This window comes from Diadema setosum, chromosome 7 (genome assembly GCF_964275005.1).
Source record: "Diadema setosum chromosome 7, eeDiaSeto1, whole genome shotgun sequence".
Lineage (NCBI taxonomy): Eukaryota > Metazoa > Echinodermata > Echinoidea > Diadematoida > Diadematidae > Diadema > Diadema setosum.
This window is the reverse complement of record NC_092691.1, coordinates 4,117,394-4,131,627: the sequence shown is the minus strand read 5'-3', so window position 1 is coordinate 4,131,627 and position 14,234 is coordinate 4,117,394. Positions and strand designations below refer to the sequence as shown.

General features: G+C 38.9%; 1 protein-coding gene across 1 annotated transcript; it reads right to left on the bottom strand.

Moving 5' to 3' along the window:
• LOC140230425 (stabilizer of axonemal microtubules 5-like) lies at window positions 1-13,195 on the bottom strand. The gene is made up of 9 exons (XM_072310579.1): window positions 13,067-13,195; window positions 6,404-6,692; window positions 5,750-6,032; window positions 4,716-4,825; window positions 4,170-4,395; window positions 3,660-3,778; window positions 2,662-2,860; window positions 2,119-2,219; window positions 1-1,516 (listed from the first exon to the last, which is right to left on the bottom strand). The coding sequence occupies exons 2-9, from the start codon at window positions 6,677-6,679 to the stop codon at window positions 1,361-1,363; spliced, it is 1,470 nt and encodes a 489-aa protein (XP_072166680.1). The 5' UTR covers window positions 6,680-6,692; window positions 13,067-13,195; the 3' UTR covers window positions 1-1,360.
• Between the last annotated feature and the right edge of the window lie 1,039 nt (window positions 13,196-14,234).

Genomic DNA, 14,234 nt, shown 5'->3' with positions numbered 1-14,234 from the left:
ATAGCAAATTTTAATGCATTCAACATGGCAGCATATTTACAGTTACAGTGTACAATCATATTGCCATTGCAATTAAAGGACATAGTACAGACATACAAGTAGCTTAAAGTATCAGAGAATATTCATGGTGCTAGTTTGGAAGCTTTTTTTATCAGGTGTTAGAGCTTAAAGGGATGGTATAGTTTTGGTTGAGTTGAGGATTCAGCTTTTATCTTACTGCGAGACACTCAGAAACCATTGTATGAAATGTTAAAATGCATAAAATTCTAAGAGGAATTCAAGCTTATTGATTAAAATCGGTCTTGAAATGGCTCAGATATCCAATAGCAAAGTAAAACAAAGCAATTCTAATAAAAGGTGGGTCCCGCCTGTTTTTAGGATTACTTTGTTTAGGATATCTTGGCCATTTCAAAACCACTTTTGATGAAATAAACTGAACAAAAAAATAGAATTAAATGATCTGTCATACATTTCAAAATAGGTTTCTCATTATCTGAAACAAATCATTATCAAAAAATGTTGGAAACCTGAATTCCCATCTCAACCAAAACTGTACCATCCCTTTATCTAAATGATGCCAGAATTATGTACCGAAAACGTGTCCGGGAAGAAAAAAAAAAAGTGAAAAAATGATCGGATGTTTCTACAGTAGCCTACACTCTTTTCTGTGAAGTTTCCAAGTGTTCTGGTCAACGTTCTTGGAATATAATCAATGTTTGTACAAAGTAACTCCTACTTCCAGAGTGGAGATAGACCAAACCTCACTCATCGAAAATGATGAAGAGGGATCACATTTCCTTGAGGAAAACCAGCCTCATGCCAAATTTAATCCTTTGCTAGATATACTTCACTGATTCTTTTATTTTACACTATAAGTACAGTGTAAATCTTGGTGTCATTACCTACATACGCGAGTTCTACAGATTATTATTAAGCGTCTCATTTAGATGAATGTAAGAGATCAACCACGGATCGAGGTATGAAACAAAAAAGCACTCGGTATTCGGTGTTCCTTCCCACATTTACAGTGGATGCATTTTCCCTTGTCAAGCACACCGCGGGGGGCAAAAGATGGTACATGATCAGCTCGTTATCTGTACATTGCAATGAATAAGTTTAATGCCAGACAAGACCTCACAAAATGTTACTTACATGACTCAGCTCTAAATGGACGTATTGCAAGTATAAAAATGTATGAATGTATCATTAAGGTTTGCTCGCTGGGATGAAGCAAAGGACAATACAAGAGCCGCAAACTCGTCTTTAAAAAGTCCAGTTTTTTGACAGCAAATGCCCGGTTGAAATCTTTGCTGTCGTCCACAGGATAGGGACGTTGATGAGCGTCCCTCATTCGAGTGATTCAGATAGTGAAGGTTCCAATGGGTACGGAGCTCTTCTGCAGCTTGTTGCTGTCGTACTTGTGGCGCTCCACCCGCTTGGCCGTGTAGGTGGTGAGATGGGTGGTGTCGAAGTAGCGATTCTTCTCAATGTGGGCGTCGAAGTGCGAGGCGCGGAGCTGTGGGGAGAACAGGAGGTAAGAATGTAGGTAACCAACTGACTTTAATCAAAATCTGTACGATATAGGCCTATCATACACCCGCCTTACTATATACATGCATTTCACTCCATCAAAATTGCAATTCCGTCTCCAATCGCCATTTGAACGAGAGAGGAAAAAAAAATCTCAAACTCAGAATCATATGTCCACACTCAAAGACAGAAAAAAGGATAACAAGAATTTTTAGTTCTTACAAATGAAATTGCACTCAGTTAATATGACGCTGAATCGGTAAAAACTAAGTCTCGTAAATTGTAGCTCCCAAAAATGGGCAGAAATTAAAATAAATCTTGATCTGTCAATTTCTGACTCGGATGTCTGGTCCAATGTTTTAGTCGCACTACAGTGAAGGTGATACCCTCCGATGTACATGTATTTGCAACAGATGCGTTTAAGCCAGACTTAAATACTCGCTCAAATTTCAAAGCATCTTCGCATAAATCATTAGCCGAATGTAATGCTCAATGGGTATACTATCATTCTTAATTTGATTTTAAGAAATATTACACAAGGGCGAGGGGCAAGTTTGTGATATTCTCCTTTCAAGGCTGAAGTCTTACCTTGTTGATTTCGTCTTCTTTGATGACGCCATTAGGCGTGATACCATTCTTATACGGTGGCGGGAAATCTTCGGTGGTCGTCGACATATTGTGAAGATCGCCTGAGAAACACCAAAATCAGCCGTTAGAGACAACCATAATGTATTTATTTGTATTGCAGCTCTTGCCACAGTTTCTTAGAATATTATCACTGTTGAAATTGACGCAGTTCTGCGGGAGAAGGCCTGTACCAGAAAATGACATCATTTGTCGCTAGGCCAAAATGTCATCACTTGATATCATGCAATGATTGTTGAAAGAGGATTGAGAAAATGATCTGAATGCAATGTTGCGTTAAAATCTATTCTAGATTCACACAATGCACATCAATGTTTCCGACGATAAAATGAATGATGTTCAATGTATACGTGGCTTTAGAATCGCTATTGCACAACTGGCAGTTCGACTTATATCTTCTCCCAAAGTACAATCAGCGGGGAACAATGATGATGCACGTATTTAAGGATAGCAACGTCATAAATAATCAGTTCAGTAGATTCTTACCGAATCCATCGAGAGGTACGATGCTCTTCTTGTACCCGTCCGCCCGAACGGCAAAGGCCGAATTTCCGAGCGCTGGGTATGCATCTGATTGGGTGGTTGTGTAGTAGGACGAAAGTTTCCGAGGTTCTCCGAAAGTGACGTCGCTGACCGTTCTCTTCATCGCGCCCGAAACGATCTCGTTTCGGAAACCAGATGGGGGCTGGGGTGCACAAAGATAATGATAAGAAAACAAAACACACGCAAATTAGACTTTGCGACAGTGAATCTTGGGTAATTCTTATTTCAGTAAACTTACGTGGTCAAATCTTGCGCGTCTTTGACTGCAGTTTGGTTACCGATGTTGAATATATTTGGAATTTCAATTCTCATTTTTTTTTTAAGTGTAGACCTATATCACGTCTCTTACTGCAAGTTGACCTAAGAAGTTAACTGAGCCAGGTGCAAAAAAAAAAAATAATAATAATAGAATCAAAGCTGTTGATGGATATGTTTTGATAGGTGTGCGTTTAAAAAGAGCAGGAGAAAACTTTTTTTTTTCGTTTAATAAATTCAATTCATATCTTCCCATATCTCGGCTGTAGTCTGGCAAAACTACGCATTTCGTTTGTGGCGATTGTATGATATTCACATCTAATGTTTTTCATAGCAAATCGTCTCTATAAAAAGGTGAACTTATATCTTTTACATAGCTAACTCAGAGTACGAGTTCATCATAAACCCTGAGAGACGTTTTACTTCTTCTTTTTTCTGCCAAACTATTCCAGGCAAAATAATCAACAGCATAATGATGTGGCATGTTAGATCTTACACCCGTTTATTTTGTACGTTCATCGATACATCCTCTATCCATTTCTCAAACTACATGGCGAACAATGATTGTGATATAGTGATGTGAGTGTGCGAGAGAAAGAGAGAGTGGGGGTGTGGAGAGAGATCAAGGGAGAAAGGAAAAAGAAAGAGATAGAGAATGGAGGGACCGGGTGGGGCTAGAAACTCACCAGCTGATGATATACGGAGTAGTTAGTTGTAGATGTTCTCTCCGATACTCTGTTAGGATCCAGGTCACCGGATGGGATGTTGCTGGCGTTGCTGTCGTAGGGCACGAACTTCGTGAAAGCTGTAAGGGATTGAGAGTCAAAATCGATAAAAATGGACTACCCCCTGTCTGTTTCTCATAATCACGTTAGTTGATGAAATCAGAAGGCACATGAATAAGTCGGGTAAGTTTTTTTTTTTTTTTTTTTTTTTTTTTTTTTTTTTTTTTTTTGGGGGGGGGGTGTTTTTTTCCTACCCTGTTAGGTTACTACTTCGATGAGTACAAGCTACTCGTTTATGTCCAGACAGTGGTGGCTGACACCTCTGACGTAATCCCTGAAATTTTGGTCTACTCTAAAGTATCGTGCAATCACGCATCATAAGATTTTAGAACAGATACGAAGTGTTTAATATAAAATCGACACCAATGATGGAGCCAGACGGGAGTGTATATACACAAAGGTTTGGCTTACGAGCTAGTTCCTTGGCATCGAAGGCAGTTGCCGCCGTTGTGCCGAACTGGTCGTATTTCTTGCTGTGACCCATCTTGAAGTTGGTGTCCCGTATCCTGGTAACGGCGCTATCTCGCTGGTAAGGTTGGTAGTGCTCCCCCGCGAAGCGAGGATATGACGTCAGCTGGGTGGTTTCTCGATGTATCAACTTGTCCGTGTCTCCCTGTGGGATGCATGAACCCGCCAGCTAAGCAAAGGAGAAAAAAAAACAAAAACAAAAACACGACATGTTCATTTGTAAAGTTGAACACTTCATTGTGATTTTAGAGTTGCTAGGTTCATGACTCTAACCTCAAGTCATTGTCAAATTGCAAGATTCGTTTCCCTTTTTAACATTGTGGCTTTCACAATAATTGCTTTACTTTATCGCTTTAATATAACTGTAACTCTTGAACTTTGTCAGCTGATATAACTTGTATAATCATCAACATCATACTATATGGCGTGTGACAAAAATAGATACATTGTAATAGCTTGTATGTGGCCCGTCCTTGATCTTGTACTTACATCTGGTTTCACAGCTACGTAAGGAAGGTATCTGCCAGGAAACTGCTCCTTCGACGATGTCTCGTACGGAGCGTGTGTCCTGTAGTCCCCCCGGATGGTTGGTTCGCCGCCTGAGCGTGGAAGAAAACACCACAAGAAAAAGTTAATTAATGAAAAATTGCTATTAACTGTAATTATGGAAACAGCAATAGGCCTAGAAGCAAAGCAATCCAATTAAACTTTGAGGCGCAATAATTTTGTCTCTAAATTCGTCGAAGGGCTGTAGGTTATGTCAGCCGTGACTGAAGTAGTTTTGATAAGGTGGTATTTATGGTGCCAAAGAGATTTCATTAGTTTGATTATGGCATTTCAGGCAACATAATATCACAGCAGCACACCCCACTCATAACATTAATGCAAATGCATTGTGTTAAATGAGCACAGATACCTATACTAATAAATTATGATACAATAAAATGATTAAATGACAGTGGGGAAATCATAGTAATGAATGCGAGTGTCTCAGCACCTTCCTTTGATAGTGCTCATACAGCAATCTTTGAAATTATGTTTGCAGAGAGATCAGATGTACTTATCGTTTTCAAATGCGAATTTGATTTCAGATAGTTAGTTTTCTTCTTTCATGAAGGCAAATATTTGAAAGAGTTGTCCTATTTAGTTTTTATCGAACAGAGTAAGAGTTTGACAGTGACGGTTCTACTACTGATGGAATTTTAGAACTGAGGAAACGCTGCCAAGCTATACCAGTCTGTAACACATATACACTAAGCACACCATACCGTAACTGTCTGTTCTATTCAAAGAAATGACCCAGTTTTATCTCTCAGGGGAGTTCCCCGAAAGTGCAGTCCATATTCAAAGGAAGAAGCCACTACAAATGAGGAAGAATTTGGGCAAGCGTTTCTAATACACTCACGACGACAGGACACTGATGAAGCAATATTATCCATCACAACTAAATCTATCTATGAAACCGGAAACTTGAGCGTCAACAGATTGTGGTATACTAGTATGAGCATAACAATATCACACACCTGTGTGCATGCACGGCGCGCGGTGAACTTTGATGACCGATGTGTCATGACCCCGGAAGTTGCCATGGTAATCGGAGGCGGGCATGCGCTCCTTCTCCTTGTCGCCCTGCGGCACGTAGCTCCTCATAGGCTCGGCGTTGGGCAAGGAGCGCGTAACCCCGCGCGGAGACTGGAATTCCTGGGAGTGTGACGTCAGAAAAGACTCGATGCGGCGGTCTGAGTCCATCATGAAGTTGGTCTTGGTAAGAGCCTTGCACTGGTTGACTTTTGGCAAGAAGATTCCCTGAAGGATTCAAACACAGAAGGTTAGGTATAGGGCCATAAAACAAGCTTGTGCATTTCGTCGTAACACAATTAATAATTGTATCATTAAACTAACGTTCACCAATTTCCACTTCTTTCCCCTCCGTCTCCAATGAATGTAAGCCCACATCAGATAAAACTTAAAGATAAAACTTAGAGATTGACAAATTTATTGATTCGCAACACTTCAGAGGTTTTCTGCATATAGGGAGACATTGACCCTCGCTTCCTTCCCTTGTCAAAGAATACTAGCATTTCTTGAAAGGAATACCATATACCAAATTTCATTATAGCCTATATTTGCTCTGCTTTCTTGCCGCCATGACACCCTGAAATTATTGATTTATATACCTTGTAGGATGCGTGTGTTTCCGTGGTATCAGACGTTCCCGCCGTGACATCTTTGTGCATGACGGCCGCAGGGGCCGGAGGCTCGGCCGCCGCTTCTCGGCCGTAGGAGCGGTGCGCCACATAGTCCTTCTTGAATGTGCTCCGCCTGGTGGCGCTCTTGCTCAGGCGTTTGTCGTTCCCGATGCGGTAGTGCGAGGCGACAAGGAAGTCCTTCCCGGTGAGCGGGGCGGAAACCTTGTCGCTGATGGACGGAAGTGACACGGTCTCAGCAGGCATGGTGGGTCGGTTTCTATAGTTATCATAAATCGAGAGAATAATACATATTGATAATTCGACAAAGACATAAGAGGGATTCCGATTGGCACGCACACCATCATTGAAACAGTGATATTGTTTTGAGTTTTTGTTTGTTTTATTTGCTATTTTGAGTGAAGGTGTCCTATCTATAAAAGGTTGACCCAACGTACTAGATACAGTTTGTAATTGCTTCAAGCGAACATTGTATAACATCATCAATTCATTTTTCTTGTTCCAAATTAGATAAGAAATGATCTAATATTATCTTTCTTTGGCATGTATATATTATGATTAGCAAGGGTGCCAAATCTAAAGAAATATAGATATATAATAGTATCTTTGACAATTATTGTGAATTGTTTGATACTGCCCAATTGCATTGCAATCGTCATATAAAGAGTAGTTACATTCTTGTACGAAGTCATAAACTTTCCATGACAAAGTTTGCCTACATATACACATTTTTGTTACAATCAGGCCTCTTCAGAAAAAGTCCCATACCTGATGAACTGATGTTTTATTCTGTTATAGAAACGCTTTTCGTAAATTGCGTGTATTTCAGAGTATACCTTCTTTTCAAGCAATCAATGGATATGTCATAACTACGTATCACCTATAACAAAAACTGCATTAATGAAAAAAAGAAGAAGAAAGAATGGAAATAATGAATAAACAATAAGGGGCCATTGCAAAATCATGTCATGGAAAATGAAATGCGCTTGGGCGATCGCGAAAGTTTTCAAATTCATGATCTCAGCAAAATAATGTACACAGTATTCACTGAGACAGAAATCGAGCGGATTTTAAATTACTCCTTTCGAGACGGGATGCGGATCGAGTTACAGATTAACTTACCTGGCATCTATGGACTTGGGACTCCAACTTGAGAGCAAGATTAATCATGCTGACAAGCATTCGTATATAGAAGTGCAATGTATCCCCGTCCGAATAAAAAGGGTGTTGTAGGATTTAAAGGGTAATATTCCCCAAATGAGTATATATACCGATTCACAGAATATAGGAATTACGTGTAACAGTCTGTTTAAAAAAATGAGAAAAACGGAAACCCTTTACAATAAAATTTAAATGTGTGTCACCAAGTTTACGATATAAGAAGGAGAATCATTAAACGAATCAGACAAATCTTATACTTTGGTATGTAAAATGTTAACATACGCTTGACCTTTTACTGAGATGTGTTCGTTCAGTACACCACAAAAAAAAAGAAGCTTTTTTTTTGGGGGGGGGGGGGGTTCGTACAGTCTTTCATTCTTTATATCATGTAATTTGATTTTCTGCTTGTATTTTATTTTGGAATACCAAATGAATGATAATAATAATAATACTAATTCTTTTTTTTCCATACTTTGTACTTATGCACACATACTGTTGCCCTACTTGTATGTGTGTTGCGCTGCATAATTATTATGTATACATATATATCAATTTTTTTCTACGCATATCTCTGTACCTGAAAGTTGATTTCCAGTTGAGTTGGAACTGTGAAAGCAGTTTCTATACAGTAAGTACACTGTAACAATCTGTTTACTCTGCGTGTTGCACACGTTTTGCAGATAAGCTGCATCGATGTGGTTTCTTTCGGCATATGCAAGTGTACTTTAGAAGGATGAGACGCCAAAGACCAAAAAGAACTCATCTTATCTCTGACTCTATGTACAAAGGCACTTCCACTTCATCAGAAATCTCGTTAAATTTATTTATAATTATCTTCGTTGCATTTGGATTATGAGGGGTCCGGTATGTGATTTCCTTCTCGTGTTTATTTCAGCGTCGAAAGAACACTTTTGCCGAGGGACTATCTCATGATGATGATGGTCACAGTGCCGTATTGTTGCAAGTAGCAATAAGTGTCAGATACCTCAGCAACAATTTTAAAATACAAACGAAATACTGGTTGTTTCTTTTATGCCGCCATGAATAATGCAGTGGACAGAATAACCACAAACCTCGCATTGACATGACACGGGCCCAAGCTAGTCCAAAGCCAAAAGATGTCAAATCTCATAATATGTTCATATCTATATCTAAAAGTCCAAAGACAAAGTACTATACCTGTAAGTTACTTGAATGTTAGTTTAAACGGCAAACGTTATAAAATGGAAACATCTGAGATACAGTAAATGACAACGAATGACACCCGTTTATCATACAAATGTACAAGTACAACTTTGGTTCATACAATCTGCACTTCACCAAACAGGGATTTTGCGTTATCACGCACGAACTCTCATCCAAAGCTTTCGTGCGTGCGTACTACTCGTATACATTCCAAACCTTTCAGTGATCATCAAGCTTATAATAACCTAATCAAACTATTACGTGCGCTTGCTAGAACTCACCAAAACATGTCCGATACGAGCAAACGTGATTTACTTTGTATATGCCGTAATTCCACACAAAGACATGTCTACTAGTTGTATAGTGAGCAACAGGTTCAAACCGCAAGCACAATCCGACGTCCTTCACCCGAAAGCAAGGGATCGCTCATCCGGCTTCTTTAGCGCATCCACAAATAAAGTGACATTTACGACTCAGCAACCGTCGTCATGGTTACAGCGCAGCAGGTGGTTTCACAGGACGATCAGTTTCCGTGACCCGGTATAACCCTTACCCGTTCGCGGATACCGCAGAATGGCTATAATATTATATACCGAGGAGACAACAAATTATACATCAGAAAATATGCCAGCACTTTGCCGCATGTCAAGTATGAAAATTTCGGGAATTAGACAAAATATGTTTTGATAAAGAGTTTATCAGCGCATATAAATTGATAGGTAGATACAAGATAATTTCATTCACAAGGGGAGCCCTTAATTCTGTGTGTCAACATGCCATTTCGCAAAATATACAGAAAGTGTATATAATCTATAATACAGTGCGTATCAAAAAAACGCAACAAGATTTGATTTCAAATTTGTGAAGATTGTGTTAAATTTACACCAAAGTGAGTAGCATCATCTTAAAGCCACATATCTCCTCTTTCCAATGATATATTATTTATTCTTACACGGTCATGGATGGCTGAGTAATCATTCTTTTTGTACAGTGGGTCAAATTGGACTTGGGACCAAGTTTAGGCACTGCAAGAATCAATGCACCTTATTAGAAATTAACTAAACAAATGGAATGATGAACTTAATTTAAATGAAATTAATGATCGCTACTAATGAAATTGATGAAATTAATGATAACAACTTACCACTGTCTTCTTTCGGATACTAGTATTTCTTTTTAACATTACATTCCATGCCCCTCAACATGGCCATCATTCCTTTCCACACAGAGATTAGCTCTTTTCTCCATCTCACACACAGCCCTGCGAATCATTGGGGCTTGGTGGCGTAGAGCTTCAAACTCATCAGTGATTCTTTGTCTCAAAGTTGCAATGTCAGGTGGAGGGGTAATGAACACTTTGCTCTTGAGATAACCCCAAAGAAAAAAGTCACAAGATCCGGAGATCCACATCATGATACAAGGCAATCACCCAATTTCCAAATACCTCAGCCAATCTGTTTCTTACTGCAACTAGTCGATGGGCTGGTGCGCCATCCTGTGCCCACCATAAGCATCTGAACACACCGCTTTGTTGCACAGAAAAATTTTCCATTCATTCAGAAATCACATTTTCATCTAAAATAATTTGTAAACATCCATTTCCGTTCATGTTGTTTTTCAAAGAAGAAGGGCCCTAGGAGCGAACCGTTTTCACAATGTCCAGCCCAGACATTCAGCTTTTCTCTATGAAAATCGACGTCATAGTTAAATGCAGAAACTGAAACTTGGTCCCAAGTCCAATTTGACCCATTGTCAAAAAACAATGATTACTCAGCCATCCATGACCGTGTAAGAATAAATAAGATATCATTGGAAAGAGGAGACATGTGGCTTTAAGATGTTGCTACTCACTTTGGTGTAAAGTTAACACAATCTTCACAAATTCAAAATTAAATCTTGTTGCGTTTTTTTTTTTGATACGCACTGTATATCACCGAAAAAATATCCTAATTCATCTCTTTGACTTTCAGCATTCGGTGCTGTTCGAGCTTACTAACTCGTGGAAGATTGGAGAACTTTATAGTCACACATCAGCAAATAGACAACACGTTTCCAAGGAGCACCAGCTCACTCCCTCCCTGGTCAGTAAACAGCAACCTCTGCAACGGTCCGAAGCTATTATTTTTTATGGTGGGCCTCGTGTGTGTATAGCCTACATGTACAATGTATGTGTTAATTGCAGGCAAGGAAATTAGAGACGAACCAACGAGGCGAACTTTTATGACACCCTTTCAGATGTCAATTAGACTAGCCCGCGATTGTAATGAGCCTAGTGAGCCATTCATTGTATTCACGAGTTTACTCTGTCGCTCCACGAGAGTCCTCAGGTAGAGCCCTAAAGCGCGTCAACCCAAACGCAACAATGCAAGAATTGGTGTTCAAACAACACAAGTGGAAAAATCCGCTCCTCTAAACCCTCTGCACTGTTTTCATTCGCAAAATAGCCGTGTATCGAAACGAGATAAGTCTATGACAGTCTTCTGAGCTTAGAAGCCTTTAACTGTCGACATCAACAACATAACAGCCCCATCACTACCAAACTGTACTGTTCATTACCATGAAAGTTGATGAATGAAATATTATGTCACTAGAGCAACCGTAGTGTCTCATCTCATGATATAACAACATGTAATTAGATCCAAAGTTAGATGATTTTATGGTATATTGGATGCTGCAGGTTCAATCACATTGAAGTTACATGATAAAGTTGATTATGGCAACATTTTTGCAACATCCTAATCACTTTCACCATTTCGTCGAGTGTAAGCCAAAAACATTCGGAATCATCTCAATGTGTATTTTTATTTCTAAAACTGACAATGTCATCATTATTCAAAGCAGTATCTATATCCAAGTGTATTCTTTAAAATAAGAATTAATCTGGTAGTCATCGTTCACCATCCCACGATAAAACGCAGAATAAAAAAGAAACAATGTACACGTAGCACTCGTGTTAAATGTATGCGAACAAACATCATTACAATGTATACCGAGGAGGATTATTTTCATTTGTAAATCTGTCATAATTTCTTAAAACTTTTTAGACAATTGGAAATCTGATGACGGGCATTGCTGAGATCATTTCATTCGCTCCAAAGTTCTGACGGTTTCATCAGAGGATCACTCTAAAAACGCAAATGTTGAATCAACATTTAAAAGGGCCGGGGAGTGACAGCATTTTTTGAAGTGTTGCATCCAACTTTTAAAATAACATTTTAAATGTTGAATCTAGCAGGAAAACCAACACTTTCAAAATGTTGTCACTCCTCGGCCCTTTTAAATGCTAATTTAACATTTGTGTTTTTAGAGTGATATAACGGATGTTCATTGTAATTGATAATGGGTTTTAATTTGGTAGGAGATATAGGCCCTACAGTTGTAGGAGCACCTCTTCACGTGCGCATAATCGTATCTTATTGTAGTCCTGATATCCCATCCTAAAAGTTATTGTGACGCTAACAAAAAAAAAAAAGGCAAAAAGCTGTTGGTGTCAAGTTCGTCGTCACGAACATAATCAATAATCTCACTGATGTCTCCTAAGACTAAAAAAGAAGAGGAAGAAGAAGAAGAAAAGAAGAAGAAGAAGAAGAAGAAGAAGAAGAAGAAAGGCAAAGATGACAAAGAGGAAGGAGAAGATCAGAACTAAAAGACATTTAGGCCTACCGGTCTCAACGTATAGACTTTTAATAGATAAGCACACGTTGTATCTCAGTGATGAACTGCTCAAAAGTGCACATGCATAGCGAGAATAAACATTAGAAATTAATACATATCCCATTGATGTGACAATTAATTTCATGAAAATCCATTTACAACTACAATGCATATTCTTTCGGAATTCCCTCAAATCGTAATGTTCCAAGTGTTATCTGTGGTAGTGATAATCCATGTATTTTGATAATTATAGCAAGCCTTCGAGGCGGTTGTTTAGTAGTGAATATCAGATTGTCAGCAAGAGAGAAAAACACATCCGAAAAAAAAAATACAATACCGACGGATATGAAAACATAAAATTTGAGATCGTTATGTAAAGTTCGCGAATTTTGCGAATTTGAGCGCGTTAAAAGGAAAATACTACTGTTAAGCGTCTACTTATCTGTGACACCTTTAGAAAAACATCAAATCGCAAACGTGTGAAGCATGCGTTGCCCACGTAAAAGCGGATAGCCATCATACGAGTAGGTGAACCAATTGCGCTCGTTTCATCGAGTTACAAAGTTTAAGCAATACGAATTTTGGAGTGTAACAACATCACTATGAAATCATAGAAAATAATTAAGAACTTACCTTGTGTGTTGTTTACTCAAGCACTGTTAATATCCGTGAGATTCAAGAAAATGTCATCCGAGAAACTTTTTCTCGGCCTATTCTCGAATGGAACAAGTATCTTGGAAGTTGTCCGGCGTGTAAACTTCTCGACTTGTTACATAGCGTGATGACATGGGGTCTCGAGTGTATACAATCTGTGTGTATACACAAATAAAGAACACAGGTTATTTTCCCGGCGTGCTGTGGGGCAGAGTCAGCGTTGCCATAGACACCCTTTATGCTTATGCGCCGTACCGCATCGCGTCACAATAAGAACAATCGCGTGCACATTGGAAAGGGATGAATGGAGGAGAGACGCGTCGATGAAGATGAGACAACAATAGAGGTCGCACTGCAGGTGTTTGTAAATTCGGAGTATGGGCGTGGCTTCAGGTCGGAAATATGGGCGCGAGATAGTTCCTAAACTTTATCTTTTGCGAGACCGGACTTTATGATTACACAGTATTACACTATATTTTAGTCAAATGTCGCGCCTGTGTCGATTCCATCAGCTACAGAGGAAACTAGAAAAACCTACACCACAAAGGACTTTACTCCAAACATTGCATAATGTGCGCATTCGATCAGTGAATGCAGAAAAAAAATCTACCAATGAAACTCGAAGAAATTCATACACTAACCGTTCTAAAGTTAATAAACAATGCATCTCTTTGGGATTCCAAGTAACGCAAAGGCTACAACAATAATATTCGAGATGTGGCAACAGTATAGCGATACTCTGTAAAAAGAAAAAAAGGAAAGAGTTCCATAAAATTTAATTTTAAGAAAATACATGTAACAGGTACACATTACTTTGACTTGCTACCGACCTAATGAGTAAAATTTGTCTTTTATTGTTGTAGATATTAGTCCTTCACCGCTCATTGATAAGAAAAAAAAAATATGTTATTCAACATTTACAAGTATGTTTCCTCATTCACTTCACACCACTACTCTGTGTGTGTGTGTGTGTGTGTGTGTGTGTGTTTGTTTGTTTGTTTTTTCTACAAGAATCCCCTGGCACATCTCCATCGGCGACCAGAGTTGATGTGAACTAAAATAGAACGAAATAAAAACTCACCCTCTCATTGCACATAACACAAAAAGGAAAAAAAAAAAACACTTTGATATGCATAACTTATTATAG